Source organism: Carlito syrichta, unplaced genomic scaffold (assembly GCF_000164805.1).
Source record: "Carlito syrichta isolate Samal-C Ts95f unplaced genomic scaffold, Tarsius_syrichta-2.0.1 Scaffold309701, whole genome shotgun sequence".
NCBI lineage: Eukaryota > Metazoa > Chordata > Mammalia > Primates > Tarsiidae > Carlito > Carlito syrichta.
In genome coordinates this window covers 66,257-90,530 of record NW_007253797.1, presented here as the reverse complement: position 1 = coordinate 90,530, position 24,274 = coordinate 66,257, and the positions used below count along the sequence as shown (strand labels likewise).

The window sequence follows — 24,274 nt, the reverse complement described above, 5'->3', positions numbered from 1 at the left end:
CCTGCATTCCGGTCTGGGCGACAGAGTGAGACTCCAACTCAAAAAAAAAAAAAAAAAAAATACTAGACTGAATTTATGTTTTGTCTCCCTTTCCCCAAGGGGTGACCTAAGTGTCAGGATGTAGTTATTGTCTATCTGCTGAAATGACCGAGGGTCTTCACGACCTGTGGTTGGAAGACCCTCTCACGGCACTCTGAGACAGTTTTCAGCAGTTCTCTCTGCTTGATGCTGGGCCATCCATTCTCACTCAGCATTGACTCCCATCTGGGCACAGGTGTGTAATTTCTTGGCCTATGTCTTAGAAAGCAAGATCTAAGTCTTCTGTGTTTTGAGTGTCACGTAATTCTTGGACAGCCTCCCACCAAAGACTCCCTCTCGCCTTCCTCTTTGTCTCCCCTTCGTCTTCTCCAGCCTCACTGGTCAGGGAGTGCAGGAAGAAAGAACTCAGGCAAGAAAGCTCACTGTGTTCTTCATCTTCACATGCCTTTGTCTGAGTCCAAAACTTTGGCTGATGGATACTCAAAAAGGTTTTTTCTTGAGAATATTGTCTCTTTGTGAGTTTTCAGTTTCCTTGAACCCCAAAAGCTGAGCATGGCTACTTTTTTTTGTTTATTTTAATAGAATTAGGGGGTACAAATAGTTTTTAGTTACATGGTTGCATTGCACAGGTCATTGTATTAAAAAGATACCTGCACTCACATGTTCATTGCAGCACAAGTCACAATTTCGAAGATGTAGAATCACCCTAAATCCCCATCAATCAATCAGTAGATAATGAAAATGTTGTGTGCATACACTAGAGAATGCTACTCAGCCATTAAAAATAATGAAATAATGTCTTTTGCAGCAACTTGGATGGAATTGGAGAACATCATCCTAAGTGAACTAATGCAGGAACAGAAAACCCAACACCGCATGTTCTCACTTATAAGTGGGAGCTAAACTAAGGGTCTGCAAAGGCATAGAGAATGGTATAATGGACACTGAACACTCAGAGGAGGGAGGAGCACAAAGTGGAGAGACGAAAAATCACCTATTGGGTACAATGTGGTGGTGGGTACACTTAAAACCCAGACTTCTTTTTTTTGCCTTTTAGCCATAGCAATCCTAGTCTTCCCTAGGACAGTGAGGACCTCAGGCCCGGAAAGAGGGGCCTGTGCCTGGAGATGGGAACTTCAGTCAGTATCTCTAAACACCATCCCACCGACACATGTGTGTATACACAAATTTATAGTTACGTGGTGATTTAAATAAGGAGGATGTGCTGGGCTCAGTGGCTCAGCCTGTAATCCTGCGCCTTTGGGAGACTGAGGTGAGTGGATTGCCTGAGCCCGTGGGTTTGAGACCCACCTGGGCAGTGAGACCTCATCTCTACAATAAATCAAAAAACCAGCTGAGCGTGGTAGTGCATACCTGTAATTCCGGCTACTTGGAAGGCTGAGGCGGAAGGATCGCCGGAGCCCAGCAGGTCGAGGCTGCGGTAGCCGGGAGCAGCCACTGCACTCCAGTCTGGGCGACAGGGTGAGACTCCAACTCAAAAATAAGTAAATAAATAAATAAATAAATAAGAAGGATGTAATCACCTCAAAGGTTTGGTTTTCATCAAAACTGTAGGGAAGAGGGTTGACTACACACTAAGAACAAAAAGGTCGAAGAAAGTATGATTCTCTTCTAAGCACAGATGAAAGGCCTTCTTCTTCCAGTCTCCTCTCTCAGCCTTAGATAGAAAGTCAAATGCCCCTTTTCCTAAAGCTCTATTTCAGAAGTTCCTGTCAGATCCCACTCCCGTGGCTTCATAAAGAGGCAGAGACAGTGCTTTTAATTTGCTGGGAACCCCCCAGAGAAGTGAAACATCTCACAGAAGAATCCTCAAATAACATGAAAAAATACATAGCTAGTACTTCTCTGACTTTTGTAAGAAGACCTCATCTCTACAGTAAATCAAAAATTAGCCGGGCATGGTAGCGCAGGCCTGTAATTCCGGCTACTTGGAAGGCTGCGGTGGAAGAATTGCCAGAGCCCAGCGGGTTGAGGCCACTGCACTCCAGGCGACAGTGAGACTCCAACTCAAAAAAAATAAAAGAAGAATCAAAGCAACCATGAGACTGATTTTATTTACCATTAAAAGATACTGGAGTTAGAATTTAGGTTGTGATTATGTACTTTTAATTGACTTCAGTAGCACGCTCTCATCTCAACAAAATGCCAACCATGGTTACAAGAAGTATGTGAATGAGTGTCACAGCACTTGTCTGCTTGCTTGAGCCTCAAAATAGTCCTGCCCAGGGAAGGTCTGTGCAGACTCCTGCAGCACAGGACGGGCTGGTTCCCTACAATGCCCCAGGGCATGTGATCAGTTTACTAGGAAGTGGCTCACATGTTCATACTTAACTGAAAAGGAAGGGCCGGAAGGGTGCCCACAGATCGCACCCAAGTGTGAAATAAACATTATTATTACAGCACTTGGAAATGTGAAATTGAAGAACATTTCAAGTTCAAAATGGTATTCATGAGAATCAGATGACATGTCTATACTTTAACTCTGGCGAAGTGTGAAAATTAAATGAATATGCCATCAGATTCTGAAGGCTTCAATGATGACCTCCGCCTTCCCACTAAAGAGATTGTTTTTTCCTATTTAGGGTGGCATGCCTCATTTGCAGGAAAGATCTTTCTAGTGTTCATAAACTACAGTCTCATTTCTTGTAGTCATCATATTAATTACTAGGTTTGCTGGGGAAGAGCCCAAGAAAACCCAAATCTAGAATTAACCAAGTAGTACTAGGATGTAAAATAATAGAATTTGTCATCAAGTTGACTCTCGCATTCAGCCAGTGTCAAACTCAGTAGTTGATGTTTTGCTTATGTAAAAATCTCAGAGAAGAAAGAAAAGATCTAATTTGACAGTTTCTCTCCAAATGTCATTCCTGCCACTCGGTTTCCAGAATGTGATGAGAAGCTGATGCAGCTTTGACTGCAAAGGGAGACCCAAGGAGGTGCCATCTGGGGGACTCTCTGTCTGTGCCCAGCCTGGGAGATTCACATAAGTCTCCTCTCCTAGATGAGGGTGTCGCATTGCATCTGCCTCTGCTTAGAAGCCCACAAAGATTGTTTGCTGTCCTAGTACCACAGGTCCTGATGAAAGAAGGCCTAGATGTGTTCTTTAGTGGCATCCCTTGGCCTTGGATGTGGTTTTGCAACCTTTCACTATTCCAGGTTGGATATTAGCACTGCCACCAATCTCTGGGTGAAATAGAAACCCTCTCATGCATGTTCTGCTGAACTTCCTCATTGGCTGGCCCTGTGCTGTGGTGTCTTTCTTTCCAGGTCGGTGATGGCAAGATACAGTCTACAGCAGGGTTGTCCACGTTGTGGGCATGTCTGGAGTGCACAGCCTTGGGAGCCACCAGTCACACAGTGTCACTGTTGATTTGAATATGTATTATGGTCATTTTATGGAGATGGTAGTAAAGTGTCTAGAGGAAGAGATACTTTCTTCTGGTTTGCATTAAATATGAAGTAGCCATGATGGCCAACTTCAAGGCTGGAAGCAACATTCAACACTCAATCTCAGTTTCATCATCTGTAAAATTGGAATAATAGTAGTATCCTATAGGTTGTTAAGATTAAAGCATTTATGCATGCCAAGCCTGAGCACAGAGCTTGACACAGTGAGTGCTTGGTACTCAACAGCTCTCATAATTTGGCCCATATACATCCTTCCACATAGACTAATCTCTTCCCAGTTGCGTTCCATTCAGGCTCTCTTAACATCAAATAACTTCAAGTTCATTACTATAAGGCCTATTATAGGGCACTCCTGATCTGTGATGTGAATCCTAAGAAGTATTCCTTTACCAGTCTCCTGCACAGAGTTAGACAGCTGTGTCAGGTGGCACAGTATCTACGCCCAGCCACACATATTAACATGACTCTGAAGAGCCTGCCTCCCACAGAACCTAGAGCAGGAGGTACGGGGACTCCATTAATGGACAAGAGAGACGTATAAAGAAGGAAAGATCAGCACTTGCTGTTAGACTTTACAGATGAGGTATCATCCCTGACAATTCCACCACTGTTTCAGCGTCGATTATTAGAAGAAAGAAGCTCTAAGCGCGCCAAGCTTCAGCAGACTAAAGATGATGGCCACAGGGGTAGGGACCAGGAGGCTTATCTGAGCACCACCTGGTACTTTATCGGTGTTTCAGGCCAGGGCTGATTGCAGTATCGACTGGTGGCGGGAGAGGGGTCAGTGATCTTATCATTCTCGTGTGACACTTTCATTTGTGATAGGCTTCACCTGCACTTTTTCTAATATGTTGCACACTAATGTAATTTCTGTCAGTTGTCAGGCCATGATGTCATCTAGACCCTGAAATTGTGTTCTTGAATTCATTGTCAAACCCTTATGAGCTAAACCTGTTTTATTTCTCTACATCTGTAAATATGTTGATTCTCCATCTATAAATGTGTATTATGAATGGCCCTTTGGCTGTTGTAACACCTTCACTGAAATTCACTGAGATTCTTGAGGTAGCGGTGTGTGTGTGTGCACATGTGTCTCTCTCTCCCCCTTTCTCCTCCCCTTCCTTATTCCTTGCCACCCCTTCCCTACCTCCTCAATTTCTTTCTCTCTTTCCTAAGTAAGAAAATGGTGACCAGGCACAGTAACTCACACCTGTAATCCCAGCACTTTGGGAAACCGAGGTGCAAGGATCTCATGAGCTCAGGAGTTTGACACCAACCTGGGAAACATAGCGAGACCCTGTCTTTACAAAAATAAAAATTAAAAGAAAAATGGCAATTTCCTTCATTATACAAGGGACTTTATGTCACAGAAAGGAACCGCTGTCAGCATGAGCAACCTGGCACCTGGTGGGTGTCTGCCTTGTTACCAGCAAGGCATATAAGACAGGTTTTCTCCACTCCATCCGCTTCCCACTCAACCCCAGCAACAAAAGCGTGATGGCACTCACTTGAGAAAATGTCACATGTAGGTGACTTTCACAAAGTAAGGATGCTCATGATTCCAGTGTTTACATCATAGCTGTGTGCCTGCAGAAAGGCTGGGGGTGCCAGGTAAGGAGGGTCTTGATTGTTCCCTCTGAACAGAATTAAGTGACAACACTTAGGGGCGGGAGCAGCGTGGGGTGGAGGGCCTAAGGTAGTGGACCCTCACTTGACTGTCACCAGACACTGAAGAGTAGTCACTGATGTGGAATCCGAATCTGAACTTGAACTACCACAAATGCCACTGTCGTCACTGTAACTGCTATTTTCTGTCTGTGCCATCTTACGCTCTGTAACCAAGATTGTTAGTTTTGTTTTTTGTTTTCTATCCTGTATACTTTGTTTTATGCAGTACTTATGCTCCTGAAATACTGTGAATAAACTGTGGTTTTAAATAACATTAAATTCATCTGAATACAGGAAGTATAAAGAAAACAAAAAGGCCCAATATCCCATCAGCTAGATAACCCTGTTAAAACTTTTAGAAAATAAAAGCATTTTTATGGCTGACATGGTTAGAGTATGTATGTGTGCACAGTACCAAGGTGTCCATGGTACAAATAGTACAATTAGTAGAAGGTGTGAATTGAAAAGCGCCCCATTTCCCTCCCCCCACCCCAGCATTATGAGTCTGTGCAGACAGCATACAAAGTACTGTGATAAGCATACAGTTGTGAATGGGGCGTCTCCCTGGCCCTAAAAGGGACGTTAGTCTAATGGGTGACAGAATCATAAGGCGTGTAAATGGAGTGACATGTCACACACTTTCGGACAGTCAGTTGACAGCTGGGCTGCTGAGATCTCAGATAGACATGCCCTCCCCTGCAGAGCCAGCTCCCTGTTGTCATTTCTCCACCTCTAATGACCCACGTGGTGCTCTTCACCCAACTCAGGTCTCTTCACCCAACTAATGAGTTTATAAAATGGGTGTGATCCAGGTGTTGTGGCTCGCTCCTGTAATCCCAGCACTTTGGGAGGCCAGAGTGGGAGGATCGCTTAAGCCCAGGAGACCAGCTTGGGAAACATATCAAGACCCCCAACTCTATAAGAAATAGAAAAATCAGCCAGGTATGGTGGCACTTGCCCTAGTTCCAGCTACTTTGGAGGTAGAGGAGAGAGGATTGCCTGAGCCCAGGAGGTTGAGGCTGTGGTGAGCCGTGATTGTGCTATAGCCCTTCAGCCTGGACAACAGAGTGAGCCCCTGACTTAAAAAAAAAAAAAAAATTAATTAATTTAAAAAATAAAATAAAGGTCAACATTTTGCTTTGATAATCCATGAGATTAGTCTTTTTTCTTTTTCACAGGCCTTTCATATTAGAGACATCTTGTGTGTTTCTATTTCTAGTCAAGGCAGTTTTGAGTTAAATAAGCTTTAAGATAAAATTTTAAAGAGAACTACCATAACTGCATATGCTAGTGATTCTCCTGCTCTTGCTAGTGACCTGAACTTATTCTTTATGTCTCTTTAAGAACTCAGTCTTTCTTGTCCTATGAAGGCTAAGGAGCTATTTAGATACAGTTTATAGTCTTGTTATGGAATACACCCTTAATGAGGAAGGAAATGTCGATGAAGACTAATTAATGATAATTTCAACAAGGACTGGAGTTAGCAGTTTGAGGTGAGAGATCAGCGGGTGGTACATTTCACAGGTATTTGCATACCAAGAGGGACACTGTCAGAGGGAAGGGGAGCAGAGGGCAGCTGACCAGGCAGGCTCCAGCCAGACCTGCCTATTCATCCGCATTTCAGAAGAATTTGAGGAGAGTTGTCTTTCCATCTTCTGTTGGATCCAGTGAGCAGCTTTCAGTCTTGCTTCCATCCAACTTTGGCCGCCCCAACCTCCAGCCTGCTCCTCCCATCCACCTAGACCTCAGCTCTGTCATCACCATAGGTTTTTCTTTTCTTGGCTTTTTTTTTTTTTTGAGTCAGGGTCTCACTCTGTCACCCAGATTGGAATGTGCAGTGGTGCAATCCCAGCTCACTGCAGCCTCAACTTCCTGGGCTCAGGTGATCCTTCTGCCTCTGTCTCCTAAGTAGCTGGTACTACAGGTGTGCACCACCACATGCAGCTAATTTTTTAAAAAAACTTTTTGTAGAGACAGAGTCTTGCTATGTTGTCTAGGCTGGTTTTGAAATTCTGGACACAAGCAATCCTTCTGCTTTGGCCTCTCAAAGTGCTGGGATTACGGGTGCCAGGCACCACGCCTAGCCACCATAGGTCTTTCTGCTTCTACCTTTATGGTCTGTCCCTTCACACTCTGGGTCTACCCTGATTTTGGCCCCCCATCTTTGCTGTCAGTCTGTGTCACCAAGGTTGTACGGGACGCAGCTGTTGGCATCTGCTTTCCTGACTCTTCGGGCCCTCAGCCGAGGAGCCCCCCTCAACAGCAGAGCTCCCCTCACCGCATCCCCCTGCCTCCAAGTGGGACTTTACAGAAATTCAGCACCAAGGAGAAGCTTCCCATGGGGATCAGTTGTCTGAAGCTTCAAACTGATTTTTATTCTCTCCTAATCCTTTTAAATATGATATGTATAAATTAAGAGCAGTAGAGACAAAGCGATTTAGGAAAATGATCATGTTATCTGAGGCTGTTTCAGTGACACTCTAACATGAGTAAGAAGTGGACTGTTGGAATTGATGCGTGTCAATTGCAGTGAACGGCTGTCCTTCCAGAGTGGCTGGAGTCAGATGCTCACCCAGCAGAGGCAGTTTCACTGACTGTAAGACCCAGTAACCAAGAGGCATCACTAACCTCCTGCGTGGCCTCTCTCTCTGTTTTTCAGGTACAACCTGTCTGATCGCCCTACTCTCAGATAAAGACCTCACTGTGGCCAACGTGGGTGACTCGCGTGGGGTCCTGTGTGACAAAGATGGGAATGCCATTCCTCTGTCCCATGATCACAAGCCTTACCAGCTGAAGGAAAGGAAGAGGATAAAGAGAGCTGGTGAGCTTGCAGCGCCTCCGAGGATCATCGCATCTTGGTGGCGGGCAAGGCGGCTTGCTGGGAGAGCTGGTGGGGGATGCATGTTCTGCCCCCTGTGGTGAGGCCCATACACAGACTGCTGCCGAGGGCTCTGAAACTGACTCTGTAATGTTGCCTATCAAGTAAATGGCCACTGAGTTTGCCCTTCTTCATGGCCAATGATTCTGAAAGGGCCAAGAAAGCCCCTTTCCAATTTAAAGGCTAATAAGATCCCTGGGCCTTGGTTCCTGGTGCCTTCTCTTGCCATTCCCTGCCTCCCTCCAGCCATGCCATGCTAGCGACCATTCCCCAGAAAACCTTGTTTCTGTCAGGTGCTGTGGTTCATGTCTGTAAACCCAACACTTTGGAAGGCTAAGGTGGGAGGATCACTTGAGCCCGGAATTTGAGACCAGCCTAGGCAATATAGAGAGTCCTCATCTCTAAAAAAAATTAGCTGGACATAGTGGCACACACCTGTAGTCCCAGGTACTTGGGAGGCTGAGACAGAAGGATTGCCTGAGCTCAGGAGGTTGAGGCTGCGGTGAGCCCTGATCCATTGCATTCCAGCCTGGGCGACAGAGTGAGACCCTGACTCAAAAAAAGAACCTTGTTCCTGATACCTCTGTGCCTTTGCTGTTCCCATTGTCCAGTGGGTGAGAATCACTTGTCCTGCAAGATTCAGTTGAAAGTGTCCTTTTGGAAGCCTTCCCTGTCATACTGTGACAAAAGCCCTGCAAGCTTAAAGTTGATGTCCTTCTGCCTTTCTCCAATACCCAATGGGGACTTCTCGGGTCACCTGTCACAGTACATGGACATACCTAACTCTCTCATCTGTCTTGCCTTCCTGACTGTCACCTCTCTGTGGGCAGGAGTTTGGTCTTATTCATCTCCATATCCCAGCACCAAGCCCAGTGTCTGGGATCAGAAAATATCTGGAGGAGGATGGGTAGAGGAGGGCAGTGTAGGAGTCCCTTATTCATTGATTGAGTCAACATTCTAGGGGTTGGGTACACAAAGCCTCCTCTTCAAAGTCCTTACAAAACACATTCTGAAATCGCCATGTGGGTGGGGAATGGGGTAGGTAGGCATTAACAGAAAATAAATAAATAAAAATATGTAAGTTATATATTACAAAGTGGTAACTGCTGTAGAGAGACTTGAAGCAGGAAAGGATTGGGGAGTGTCGGGATGGTGCAGTTCTAAGTAGGCTGGCCCACATAGGCCTAACTAAAGTGACACTTGTACAGATTCAAAGGAATATAATCAGTTGATTAGTGCATCTTCATAAATAGACATGGGGGATTCTTTTATCCTCATGGAAGGGAGGAGTTCTTTCACTCCCCAGACTGAAAGCTTTGGCACGTGGGGTCTCCATAGCGCTAGCAGCAGGCCACTTCCAGAGGGGTGCAGTGCGGTGTTCATGTAGCTGGTCTCTGACCTGCTGCCTGGGCTAATCTGCAGATTGACTCAGTCTGTACACATCAGCTTCTGCCCAGTGAATAAAGGGAATGAACCTGATCAACACTTGCTTTTTCACAGTAGGAAGCTATACCATTGAGTCAGAATGTGTTGAATTTTATTACAACCTTGGCTTGAGGTACAGAATAATTTTTAATGAAAGCCTTGGTCAGATTTTCCATTGATGGGATGGAACAAATGATGTCTTAGGAGCATCTGTCAGACTTTGAGGCGCTCCAGGCAGTGTGAGTGAAATATTGTGGCATCCTGACTTCCAGAGACACCATCTCCCTGTGAGAGTCTGCTGAGATCCTGCCGAGACAGCTGGCCTGCTCTCATGCAGACACAGGCATGGATGCACACAACACACTTGGAGTGTCTTCTTCACACTCAGCTCTCTTTTGTGAGCATCCTTCTTCCTCTTCCCTGTCATGCCATCACCCACACCCCCATACCTTTCAGATTCTTGGTAGAAGCAAATATGGACACCATCTCCAAAGAGGTTAATCATACCCACTCTGTTCTTTTTTTTTGAGTCAGAGTCTCACTCTTTGTCGCCCAGGCTGGAGTGCAGTGGCACGCTCACAACCACCACAGCCTCAGCCTGCTGGGCTCAGGCAATTCTTCCACCTCAGCCTTCCAAGTTGCTGGAACTACAGGTGCGTGTCACCACACCTGGCTAATTTTATTTTTTAATTTATTGTAGAGTCAAGGTCTCACCAAGTTGCCCAGGCTGGTCTCAAACCCTTGAACTCAGGTAATCCTCTCGTCTCTGCCTCCAAAGTGCTGGGATTACAGGTGTGAACCACCATGCCTGGCCCACTCTGTTCTTTGACATATATTTTATAGCAGGGCCTGAGGAATGGTGATTGGTTTCACCATCTTAAGAAAAAAAAAAAAAAAAATATATATATATATATATACATACACACACACATATATATTTATTATTGTTATTATTATTATTTAAGAGACAGGGTCTCACTCTGTTGCCCAGACTGGAGTACACTGGCATGATTTTAGCTTGCTGCAGCCTCCAACTATTGGGCTCAAGTGATCCTCCCACCTCAGCCTTGCAAGGAACAAGGACTACAGACACATACCACCATGTCCAATAATTTTTAAAATTTTTTGTAGAGACAAGGTCTCACTATGTTACCCAGGCTAGTCCCAAACTCCTGGCCTCCAGGGATCCTCCTGCTTTGGATTCCTAAAGTGCTTGTATTACAGACATGAGCCACTGTGCCCAGCCTTGTTTTTAACATTCTTATGTGTGTGTTCTCTGATCTCAAGCTTCCTTTCAGGACATTTCCCCCCTATCCTACCCTGCTTAGCATGACAGCAGGCTCCAGCCAGTCTAGGCCAAATCCATGTTGGTCTTCTGCCTCCACTCCTTATGCTGGCCCCAAGAGCCGCCATGAGCCACCACATGAGCTGTTATTCACTGCATGCTCCCTCTGTGCACACACCTGTTCTCTTTACAATCGTATAAACTTGATAATATTCTTGAGTTCTACCAACAAACTGGATGCTCAGAGAGGCATGTATGCCCAAGGACACTAGTGAGTGACGAGACCAGGACCGAAGCCCCAGACTGTGTGATTCTTGAGCCTGTGCTCTTTCCATTGGACCACACTTCCTGGAATGTTCTCCTGCATCCCTGACCGTGGAGGTCCTACCTGTCACTCAGAACCCAGTGTGAATGCTCCCTGATCACCACAACCAGCAATCACCCCCTCTGCCCTCCAGCTACCTCCAGCATTGAGCAAATACAAGTCTCCCCTGAGAATACTACTTGGTACTTATAGTATTCAGTACACAGGGCATATCTCTCCAGCCACACTGTCTACTTATTGAGAAAAGTCTAGATCCTGTGTAACGCCATATCCTGCAAACTGCTTTGCACAGAGGAAATGTTAGCAAATATCTGACAAAGACATGAATGAACAAAATGCTAGCTCTTTTAAATAAATGATAATAATAGTATTAAGTGCGTATTATTTTCAGCTACTGTGCTAAATTACTTCTGTGGGATGTGTATGGGTTCATTTCTCAATCTCAGCCATGTGAAGTGGACACTGTCCTCATTCCACAACTAGGGACACTGTGGATGAGAGAGACCACTTCTCACCCAATGTCAGACATGGCCAGAAGCAACCAAGCCAGGAATCCAGCCCAAGTGATCTGACCTGAGCTTTTAACATCTGTACTGATATGTGCTTTTCCTTAATCCCGATTCTATTTGGGGAAAGGTCTAAAAAGGTAAACCCAAGGGTGCCTCAGGATAAATGACACATGCAAGTGATGTCTCTCTCTGGTGCCCAACGCCCCCTGCTTCTCTGTGTCCCTTTGCTCCTCTTCTGGCACCCCATGCTGGTGCCCTCTACTGTCCATCCCCAAGCTGGCATGGTGTTAACACAGGTGCCTCCACCCCTACTTTTCCCCTGCCTTCAGGACCCTTACTGATTTGTTCTCAAACTCCTCCAAGATGCCAAGGATGAGGGATGAGAATCAGCTGGTGCAGCATCAAACTCCAAGCCATGCAGCAGGTTGTTGCCCAGTCCTGGGAAGCAGGTTGTTGCCCAGTCCTGGGGGAGCTGGGGGTGACAGAGGCCAAGGGACAGCCTGCACTCCTGCTCAGGTACAGAAGATCCAGGTGTAGAGATGTGTTAGCTGCTCAAGCTAACAGCTCCTTTTGTCTTCCCAGGTGGTTTCATCAGTTTCAATGGCTCCTGGAGAGTGCAGGGGATCCTGGCCATGTCTCGGTCCCTGGGGGATTACCCACTGAAAAACCTCAACGTGGTCATCCCGGACCCAGACATCCTGACCTTTGACCTGGACAAGCTTCAGCCCGAGTTCATGATCTTGGCTTCAGACGGCCTCTGGGATGCCTTCAGCAACGAGGAAGCGGTCCGGTTCATCAAGGAGCGCCTGGATGAACCTCACTTCGGGGCCAAGAGCATAGTTCTGCAGTCGTTCTACAGAGGCTGCCCCGACAACATCACGGTCATGGTGGTGAAGTTCAGGAACAGCAGCAAGACAGAAGAGCAGTGAGCCTGTGGGGTCCCCACTGCCCTGGACCCAGGACCTCAACGCTGGTCTCCCCACGCAGTGAAGGGCGTGCGAGTTGTCATTAGGCTCATCCATCCCAGACTTGGAACCCCTCCTGGTGGTCTCGGGTCTCATCACAAGGAGCAGAGGGGGCTCTTGGTCCATGTAGCCGAGAGGCTGGCAAGTGGTTTCTTCATGTTTTCCCAACCCTTTCATCCACAATCTAGAAATAACTAGCTGTAGATCCCGTGTATGAGGTGAATAGCACATGTGCCATGTAGTCTCCCTCGTAAGATTCTTTTCGAGACCCCGTTGGGGTCCCCCTGTTATCCCTGTTGTGTCTTCTCTCTGGAACAGTGGGCAGGGCAGGCCATGGTGCCACCTGTGAGCAGCCAGGAGCTGACCGTCCCCCTTGGGGAGGAAGTGCCACCCTGAGCCCAGAAGCGGGTCTGCAGTGGCTTCTGATTCAGCAGCTGCTCCTGGAGACTGAGGGGGAGCAGAGAGGAGGGGACAGCCGCAGCAGCTCCCTGCACAGCAGCGGTGACCCCTGCCTCACCCCTTTATGAGTTAAGTGGGCTCTGTACCACCTGGCAGTCTTCTTGCATTGATCCTGACCACTCATGACCTTAACCTTTGGCTTAGACCTGACTGCGTGACAGGCAGCTGTTAACTTCACCAACAGACACCGTGATCTTTCATCTAAGACGACTAAGAAACCATGTTCACGGAAATGAGAAAAGCAAGTCACCATGCCATCATCCCTCTCCGCCCCCTGCCTTTTTGAGGGTAGGTGGAGGAGAGCAAGGCTGAGGGAGTCATAGCGCCCCCCAGAACAGGCTGTTTGCATGGGAGAGGAGAGACGGAGCTGGTGTGATCATCCCCGAGGAGCTGCAGCCGCCAGTTTCTGTGTGTTTTCCTTCCAAGTGTCTGTCGAGCAGTGTCCTGAGAAGCAGGGCCTGGAACTGCAGCCAGGCACAGAGTCTGGTGGCAACCAACAGGTTGCGCCCCTCCTTGGCTGTGGAAAGGCAGCCTTTAATGTCTGGTTGCAAGCCTCCGTCCACACCGGGGAGCTCTCCCCAGGCAGACACTGACCACCCTGTGCAGCCTGCAGGGAGCAGCACTGGGACACCTGGGGCACTGTGCGTGGTGGCAGCAAAGCCAGTCGGGATTCAAGCGTGACCCCACAGTGATGAGCAGCCCGTAGTCATCTGGGGCTTAGCTTTCTGCTCTCCGTTTCCTGTCACCAATGTCTCATTCCAACCTCAGTATCTTCTAAGTTAATTTAGAGAAAATGCTGGGTCACTCTCTGCCTGGCTAAGGTGGCTCCAAAGCCAGACAAGTTTTCCTTGCCCCCTGCCCGGCGTATCCACCTGGTTCTCTTCCTCCTGTGTGGGTATCTGTCATCAAAGCTTCTCAAAGGCCCCACACCCACTCCGTCCATCTCCTGCCTGCCCTCCACCCTCCCACAGCCATCGCGCCCTCCCGGAGCAGTTTCCAGGAGAGAAGGCAGAGCGTGAAGAGACTGCCTCGTGGCTGCAAGGACTGCAGGCGTCACGATGCCACAAGAACGCACCTTCCGCAACTGCACTGAGAATGACCAACGCTTTCCCAAGAGATCGGCTTACTTTTGTACACTGTATTGCCCAACATTAGAATTAGAGCCTTGGTTATTGTTTTTTTAGTCATAGAATGTTCTAGAACAAAATATCTGCCACCATTTCAATGTAAGCATTTGCCTAGGGAGAGACACTGGACATTTGGATGTGTGTATTTGGGGTGGGGACAGAGGAGGAATGTGGAAAACAAACCCTGCTGTGATCAGTGCTGGGCCGGCCTGGCCAGGTGACCGGCAAGTGCCACCACAGGCCACCACCAACTGAAGCCAGGAATAAACGGTGTCAGCATTTTACAGTCCACAGTCAATCTTCCCTTTTTATTTTTAACACAAAAATGTGTAATGACAAGGGAAAGACATTTTTAAATTTCACAATAATTTTTATTGTCTAAAATGAAAATAGTAATGCTTTGGTAAAGATGCAAAAGGAAAGCTACTACATTAGAAAACTGGTGTTTAGGTACCCTATATGGTTTCTTAATAGATTATGCTGAGTGCAGAGTTACAGAACTTGCTCTCTGAGGAGTTCACAAGGCATCTTCTGAATTTTGCTTTGTAGAATCCATTCATTTCTGACTTTAACAAAATAGAGAATATGTGTCCTGCTCCCTTTCTGCCTCTTTTCCCCCCACTACGGTGTGTAGATTTTCAGAAGACAGAATTTCTAGGCAAAATAGTAGCAGTTTGATTAATAGTTACAATAGTTATGTCGAAAATCAGAGTATTGGCTGGGTGCAGTGGCTCACGCCTATAATCCCAGCTCTTTGGGATGCTGAGGCAGGAGGATTGCTTGAGCCCAGGAGTTTGAGACCAGCCTAGGCAATAAAGCAAGACACTATCTTTACAAAAAAATTAGAAAATTAGCTGGGCGTGGTAGCGCACACCTATAGTTCCAGCTACTCCAGAGGCTGAGGCAAGAGTATCACTTGAGCCTGGGGGTTCTGGGTGAGCTATGATTATAACACTGTGCTCCAGCCTGGACAACATAGCAAGATTCTCTCTAGAAAATATAAAAAATAAATAAAATTAGAGTATTTTGTTCCCTTGCCCGTATCCTCCTGGCTCTCTCTCTCCCTGACCCTTTCTAGCTGTTGGGGTCTGCTGGGGGTGTCCCCAGGGGTGCCCTGTGGCACCCAGGGAGGTTGAATCTAGGTATTAGGGAATGGATCTGAGACATCTGCATGTGAAGCTTTCCTTAATAGCACTGCCAAAGCTTTGGAATTGTTACCCAAGGCTGCCCGGACTCCCTAGCCAGCCTGAGTTCCAATTGCCAATAGTCCCCACAGTGCCAAATGGTGGATGGTCTCACAGTCTTAGACATGAAGCTGGGAATGACTGACCACGTGCTGTGAGCTCCAGCAAGATGCCAAGCCCAGGTCCTGATGCCTGTTCTCCTGTGCCGCGCAGGCCATGTGTGCTATCAACACCGACGGGGGCACAGGAAGGGCAGCCAGGGAACTTTTAAAAAATGCATTGTATTTGCAATTCTTTCCTCATAGGAATAAACAATCACATAAAAAGCTCCAAAGCTACTTTCCAAAACCTGCATTTATTTTCTGTGACCTGCTTGCCCAAGGCAGTCAACTCTGAATGGCTATTCTAATGTGACATTCTTGTGTGTGTATGTGCATAGTGCTGGGGACCAGAGGCTGCATTCTGGTCTTGTTGTGGATTGACGTACTGGGCTCTTGAAACCTACATGTGTCATAAGAGCGTTACACAGAGAGTGTTACATGGAAGGAGGATGGGTGAGCTGGATCATTCAAAACAGGCCTGATTTCTTACAAGTGTAATCACTTCAGCATGTTGTGCAAATGACAGACAGGATTGCATGAGCTTGATGGCAACAGCATTTCAATCCAATCAGAAGTGACTCTAGGAAACTGATTACCCTGTTGGATTTGGTCATTGGGGTACCTGGAAATACACGAACGATTCACAGGTGGAGTGACCACGTTTCCTTTGCCAGGTGTACCTTGATTTTCCTGGGGATTTTTTTTTCTGAGTTGTAGCCAGGTTTCTCCTGATACCATGTCAGTAAAAGTTCTGCACTTAGGAAGGGCAGCATTTCATTGTACACTGGAAAGTATAGGAATACATGCTTTGTGTATAATTTTTTTCCTAGCTATTTCAGAAATTATTTTTGTGTCCTTTCTACTCATCATTAAACTGATATTTCCTTAATATTTTCCTCAAATGGCCTTAACACATCACACCAGCATTCCTGGGCTGACTTGGGCAAAATGACGTGACTGTTAGAGGCCAAGCCTACTTAATTGCTTCTGGATTAAATCTGTGATGTCTGGGCTTTTGAGCTTAGTAGCTGCTTGCTACCGGAATCCAGTGTTCCCCAAAGTGTGTTCCAACGAATACAAGCTCCAAAGATGCGCTTCCAGATATAGGGTCCCTGAGTCAAATAAGTTTGGGAAACACATGCTATCTTAGCTAGTGCATCTGAGCACACCAAAGGCTCTAGTTTACACGTCCTGCAGGGGAGGGAAAAACACCACACAGGTATTGTCAGTTAACCCAGTGTTTTCCGGATTAATCTGACCATGGAGTCTTTTTTTAAGTAACACCTAGTAACACTTCAGGGCACTTGTCTGCAGAACACACTTGGGAAATTCTGGTAGATTGAACTATTGCTGTTTTTCACTCACCATGACTCTTAGTAGCAGCAGTACAATTTGCCATTTAGACACTAATCCTTTCACACAAGAGGCTGACTTGTTAATAAAAGTGGTGTGAAGAAGAGTGTGATGAAATGTGACCACAGCAGCCTCAGTTGTTGGCAGAAGTCCCGCAGTTCTACTAGAAGCGCTACACTCCGTCTCCTCCTTTCATGGGAATAACAGGCAAAAGCTTTGCCACAGTGGTGCATTTCTCAGATTCATTCCAAGACTTTCAGTTGCTTTCTGGATTGAATCAAAATAAGTATTTTTACACTTCATCACAACGTGATAGTAGAAAATAATAGAAAAGGAAGAAGGTACATTTTGTTTTAGTTCATTTTTGACATTTTAAACTAGATTTAAAAAAATTAGTTATCCTTAATTAAAGTCATAGTCAGAATGTAAACTCTTCACACTTTCTTTCCTCTATTCTCTCCAGATTCAATAGATTAATTTGAAATCAGTTAGAGCTAGTATATTCTAAAAATTCCTGTCCTACACTGGGCAACGTACATTCCGTCTCTACAAAAATTTAAAAAAAAAATATTAGCCAGGCATGGTGGTACACTCCTGGTCCCAGTTACTCAGGAGGCTGAGGTAGGAAGATCGCCTGAGCCCAAGAATTCATGGCTGCGGTGAGCTATGATCCTATCTCTAAAAAAATAAATATATACATACAATAAACTTCCTGCCCCGTGCCATCCCACCTTTCATATCTTATGTACATAGTAAAGTTTGATAGTTATCTCTTGCCTATGATATGAGGCTTGACCATAGTTCCATAATTGTCATTCTCACCAGGGCAGTGTGGGAAACCAGGAGAGATGACCCCAAAATAATGGATGAAGCAAGTCTAATGGGAAACATGGTACAGAGTGAATTTAGTGTAAAGTTATTAAATCAAAATTACATCCACTATTTAGGAATAACTCACCCTCTGGATGTTATCCAAAATGGTAAAAAGCTAAAAGTGAGATGTCTTAGGTGAGGTGGCAGATCACAGAGGCCAGAGACAGTTGAAGCCCCAGGGTGTCCATGTGTTTCTAAACATGTTTCTAATATGTACATTTCTTGCTGATTCCTAGTAATATTGATGCTTTGTTCATTATTTGTTATTTTTACCACTGTTAAGCTGTAAACTGTTAAACCAAGGGTTGACTATGGACATTTTTATGTATTTAGTATTAACCACGCCATCATCTGTACAACTGCATTAATAAATCCAAGTTAAGGACTTTGAGGAGAGCATGTAGTAACTATTTATTTTAACAAATCATCACAGACATTTTTACTCTTCAAAGCTCCACCAAAAAGCAAGCATGCAGCCAAGGTACAGATTATACTGTGATGTGGCTTCATTTATTCTAGAAGTGCTATATTCTGGCATTTTTTTAACCACAAAAATTCCATCTAACATTTGCCAAATTCAAATTAATTTCAAAAACTTCCAAGGACACTGAGCGCATGTGGATTCCCGCGAAGGCTCTGGTGAGAGATTGTGGTGGGGGTGGGGGCTGGGGTGCGAATGGGGCAGGGGTAGGGTTGGGGGTTGGTGCAGGGCGTGAAGATCTGCCTGGGTGGGAAAGGGGCAGAGTCAGCCACACGCTCTCATCACCTTTTGCCAGGAGGCAATTCAGAAGTGAAATATGGTTTCAAGCATTATCTCAAAGTATCTCTATTCTAACTAAATAATTCATCATTTAAAATGTGTTCATGCAGAAGCAAAGGTAGAAGTAACAGTCAAGAATCGGAGGAAAAAACCCGTTAGGATACTCAGATATTAAAAATGTAAAAAGGCCGGGTGTGGTGGCTCAAGTGCAAATCCCAGCACCTTGGAAGGCCAAGGTGAGGAAATTGCCTAAACCCACAGCTTCGAGAACGGCTTGTGCAACTTGGCGAGACCTCATCTCTACAATAAATAAAAAAATTAGCTGGGCATGGTAGTGCACACCTGTAGTTCCTTCCGGCTACTTGGAAGGCCGAGGCAGAAGGATTGCAGGAGCCCAGCAGGTCAATGCTGGGGTGGCCATGAGTGTGTCACTGCACTCAAACCTGGGCAACGGAGTGAGACTCCAACTCAAAAAAAAAAAAAAAAGTAAAAAGTCGCTCTTCAGAAATGTGAGTTCAGTCCTTTACTGTACATAAGTTGTACTTATAGTGATTTCTGACACTTGCATATAGAACAACAGAAGGTAGTTTTTACCACTTTTCACCATTCAAAAACTAGGTTTCCCTTTTAGACCATTAGCTAAAGCTTTGCTTATGTGTTCATGAAAACAACTGTTAACGCATGTAAGAAAAAAAGGGCCGAGCGTGATGGCTCACGCCTATAATACCAGCACTTTGGGAGTCTGAGGTGGGAGGTTTGCTTGAGACTAGAAGTTCAAAATCAGCCTGGGCAATGTAGTGATACCCCATCTCTACAAAAAATTTAAAAATGAAAAAAAATTAGCCAGGCTTGGCAGTGAGCGCCTATAGTCCCAGCTACTCAGGAGGCTGAGGAGAAAGGATCACCTGAGCCTAGGAGATAGAGGCTACGGTGAGCCGTGACCATGCCACTGCACTCCAGAGTGAGGGAGCGACAGAGGGAGACTTTTTCAAAAAAATGAAAGAAAGATGGGGAGGGAGGGGAGAATAATAGTTTGGAACATTTTTTAATTAAAAACTATAAAATCAATTTCCAATGTGGTCAATATTGGAATGTAAAGAAAAGCATTTTTAAGAAAATACAAAAGCCAAAATCAAAGAATAATAATACAAAAGGAAATATTTTAAATCGGAAAAAGGCAACACTCTATTTGATTACACCATGGATCATGGTTTCTGATCATTATGCTCATCCTGAAGTTAAGCAGACAACACTGAAAAGCGAGAAGATGAAGATACTGAGTTATTGTGAATCGCAGTCCCTAATTCCATTTTTTTTTTGTAATAAAAATGGGTAGAAGCCGGGTGCAGTGGCTCAAACCTGTAATCCCAGCACTTTGGGAGGCCAAGGTGAGAGGATTGCCTGAGCTCAGGGGTTCAAAACTAGCCTGAACATGGAGAGACCTCATCTCTACAATAAATCAAAAACAGCTGGATGTGGTGGTGCATGCCTATAGTTCCAGCTACTTGGAAGGCTGAGAGAGAAGGATCACCTGAACCCAGCAGGTCAAGGTTGTGGTGGCTGTGAGCATGCCACTGCACTCCAGCCTAGGTGACAGAGTGAGACTCCAACTGAAAAAAAAAGGGGGGAGGGGTAGAGGGGGTCTTATTCATTTCTGTCCTAAGCACCTTTATTCTCTAGGTTCTGCTTACTTTCCACATCCTGGACATGATTTTACCCTGGATTTTTAGAATTTTTGAAGAGGAAATAATGTTTGTAGAATTTTGAAAGATATTAAGATAGCCTAGACAGTTGCCCTTCTATTTTGGAATGTCTAAATAAAACCACATCTAGGTCACAGCAACAACTGAGAGTGGGTTCAACATACTGGTAATTTTTGCAAATGCCAATACAAATACTAGTGACTATTCAACTGGAAACAGCTTCATAAAAACAAACTACACGGCGATTTCATGTTCTTACTTCTTTAAAGAGTTTTCTAACCCCTATAATGCAATGAGTCATGCTGCTCATATAATTTTTTTAAAAATTGATCCTGTAGAAAATTGTATTAGACATCTCTAACCCAAATGAAAGTGGTCTCTTGTATAAGTTTTAAATTCCCATCTGTCTTTATCTATGGATGCATGGTGACTGCTTAAGGGAATAATGAAAAGGTGCAAACTCGGCTTCAGAGGGGAAAGTTGGAACTGTGAGGCACTTACCAAGACATTGGCCTTACGTGGGTGCCAAGACTACCATGAAAGAGTCTCTATGTGTTGATCGTCTTGATCATCCTTTTGTCTCAGGCATATACAGTGTGCAGAAAATGTAATAACGAATCGACAATGTGGAAAACCTGTAACTGTGGCTTCTATTCTGGAAGGCAATGTTTGTCCTTTTTAATGTATCTGAAATACATGTTCAGGATGAAACATTAACATCTGCAACAATATCTCTCTGTTTTCTCTCCAGTTACCAATGCAGGTGGTTTTGAGTGATAGCATTTACACAACCTTGGTTCAGGGCACAGAGTTGAAATCCATCTGACAACCTCTCAACAATCCCATGGGCAGCCAGGAGAAAGAAAAAAAAAAAAAAAACAAAACAGAAAGAAAGAAATTTTAGTGAGTTCACAAGAGGATTATTCTGCCAAGTCTGAAAAATAATAATTAAACATATCATTCCAAAAGACCCCAATGTGAACTCTGTTCACATATGTAATTCCTATAAGAACAATATATCAGATTTTGGGGTTTTTTTTTGTTTTGTTTTTTTTTGTTTTTAAGAATAGAAGCATCAGGCCAGGTGCAGTGGCTCATGCTTATAATCCCAGCACTTTTGGAGGCCAAGGTGAGAGAATTTCTTGAGCCCATGGGTTCAAGACCACCCTTGGCAACTTGGTGAGACCTCACTCTCTACAATAAATCAAAAAATTAGCCGGGCATGGTGGTACATGCCTGCAGTTCCAGTTACTTGGAAGGCTGAGGAGGAAGGATCGCCTGAGTCCAGCAGATCAAGGCTGTAGTGGCCATGAGCATGCCACTGCACTCCAGCCTGGGCAACAAAGTGAGATCCCAACTCAAAAAAAAAAAAAAAAAAAGCATCACTGCATTTATAAAAGGTTGGTTGATCTACCCTATGAACAGATTTCATTGGGAAAATCACTATTATTGCTCTAAGTTGGTGCCATTGTAGAATTCATTCTATTCTTTTTTTCTTTTTTTGAGCACCTACCACGTGCCAGGCGGTGACCATCTACGTGGATGTATCTGGCGGTGAAGACCTGGGCACCATCACTGCCTTCTGAGGCTGTTTTAGTGGGGGGGTCTCAGAGATACCACAATTATAAATATTGGCTGAATGGGATGAAAGTTGGCATCTTCACGATTTCCTCCAATGGACTTCGATTTGTAAGGACAGGGCAGAATGAGCAGAATTTCTCCACATACTAGAGAGTGAATGGTACGAGACTGGGAGTATCGGGCCCACACCCAAGCAAACAGATGGAGTAGGGAAGTCAGACAAAGAACAGGACAGGGGAAGGGCTGTCCCCAGAAGGGCACCATGGGAAGCCAGCAGCTATGCAAGCATTCAGGCCAGGCTGTTTCGCCCTCCAGGATCCTTCCGGGAGAAGAAAAGGGTTACAGAGGAGAACAGGGAAGAACCAGAGCATCTTCCAAGGCCTATTTCTACTTCTGTTCCCCCAAAGACTACATTGTGTAACAACCTTATGCCCTAAAACAGAGCCCAGAACCGTGAGGGTGTCTTCAGTGTTCCCGAGTATACAAAAAAGCAAATCCATTATACACAAAATTAACATATTTCAGCAGCACAATGATTTCTTGATTTCAATAGGAACAGAAGACTAAATGCCAGATTTTTAAAAATCATAAACTTGGTATCCATAGTTACTTTACCCATTCCAGAGTCTAAACATGGAACTTAAGTTTTGTATTTTGAACCGAAATAGCAACATCTAATTTCTGTATGAAAAAAAAAAAATCTAAATACCAGACTTTTATTTTTAACCACAGAAGCCATCACTTTCTTCTAAATTCTTTGCCTCCCTGGTCATCTTCCCTTAACGTCTCATTCTGTTTATGCCAATGGCTTCTTTAGTCAAGTGACAGTAGCTATTGCCAAATGACATTAGAATCCTATTGGATTAGGATAATTCTTTCCTACACATGCTAGAGAGTGAATGGTAAGAGAATATAAAGATCTCATTGTGATCATAAGTAGGGTTTTGTTGTTTCAGTTTTAATCATGAGACCTTACAAAAGGAAATTCAAATTAAATCAAGATAATTTGATTTGGAAAGATTAAAACTATAGAGGGAGCTGTTAAGGAAGGGAAGAAGGAAAGGACAGGGCGGGGAAAGAGAAAAGGGGAAGGGGAAAAGCTACAAGAGTCGTGTGTTCTTTAAATGGTCTCGTCTCTTACTCTGTTGATTTTGAGGTGGTGACTTTGTATAAGCTTTTATTTATACCCATTTCAACAGCATGAAAATTTTTCCATCAGCATTTTCTCGCTACTTTGGAAATTATAAGGGGGTATTTGTTGAGAAAAGGATTCCAGGATCTAGAATTTATTAGCAATGTTTTTCTTTCAGGCATCTTCAAATTGTATTAATAATTAAATCACAGGTCAAAAATGAATCAGGCATTCTAATGATTTACTCTCTGAAACTGCCCACCATAAACCCAACAGACCTTGGCAAAGCCTCCTGGCTCTCAGTCCTCTTCAGAAGTGTTTAGGCCCACGGTTCTGCATTTGTCTCTCAGAAATGTTTGAAACACAGTTATGATGTCACGTTGGTACAGCATGTCCCATAGCAGAGCCCAGAGTCTGAGGCAGCACCCGGTCCCTCGAGATGCATGGTGTGTACTGGGGTGTGTCCCCGGGCAGAATTCGCCGTGTAGAGATGAATGCGTTCACACAGTCACTGATTCTGTACTGTATGCAAAGCAAACAGCTAGACGTTCACCCCTGATGACAAGATTATAGCAAAAATAAATACACTGTGAAACTTCACACATGAGATCACTGTCCTTTTCTTTGAGATACATTCATTTTCCATCCCAGTGTCTTTTCTGGAATTGTACACTTTCTCTATGCTTTTGAGGTGGAGAAGCTGCTAAATTGGATTTCTGCTCTGAAAAGAAAGACAGGACCAAACATCCCAGAGGCAAGAGACAGGACAGACTGAGGCTCCGGCGGTTTCATCTGAATGGGAATGAACCCAGTTCTGGTTCCAAACAAGGTGATTTTTTTTTTTTTTAAGTTTTAAAACAAAGTTTATTAGAGAATGGAGAGAGAAAAGAAAAAGAAGGCATGCCAGAGCTGGCATGGGCGAAAGAAACCCTTCTTTTGCTTATTACAATAGGATTGCTATACCTTCACAATGATTGCTATGTCAAGGAGGGTGGAGTCCCATAACTGTCCCCCAGAGATTGACATCTCTTGGCTTCTGATGGGAGGACAGAAGGGGAGGGGTGGTCTTTTCTTGACCACATTGTCTTCTGCAGGAGAACAAGGTGTTTTTTTTTAATGTATGCAAGAAAAAAATGTTTATTATTCACACAACTTTTGCCCAGATTTATAAAAACATATCAACAAAGTTTCTATGGTGAAATCAGTATCAGATAATAAGAGATAGGCCAGCTGTACGTAGATGTAGGTTAGATTAGCTCTATGCAGGGCTCCAGCAACATGGCATGACATACCTCAGAGAAAATTGTTGAGAACAGAATCTCCATCTGCAAAGGTGTCACAAAATGCAGAAAGAAACACTGTGGAATTGGATGTGAACTGTCTCCAAGGTTCTGGGGGAGTTCTTACAGTTTGGGCCGTATTGCATTAATATGGTGACATGTAGGCTGGGATCGGTGGCTCAGCCTGTAATCCCAGCA

At 44.7% G+C, this 24,274-nt stretch overlaps 1 protein-coding gene across 1 annotated transcript in view; it reads left to right on the top strand.

The window, feature by feature from the left end:
* Positions 1-14,041, top strand: part of PPM1L (protein phosphatase, Mg2+/Mn2+ dependent 1L) — a 77,913-nt gene extending 63,872 nt beyond the window's left edge. Inside the window, exons 2-3 of the mRNA XM_021717332.1 lie at positions 7,796-7,957; positions 12,141-14,041. Coding sequence (XP_021573007.1) covers positions 7,796-7,957; positions 12,141-12,487 — 509 coding nt within the window. The 3' untranslated portion in view covers positions 12,488-14,041. The remainder of the gene's footprint in view (positions 1-7,795; positions 7,958-12,140) is intronic.
* The last annotated feature ends 10,233 nt before the right edge of the window (positions 14,042-24,274 follow it).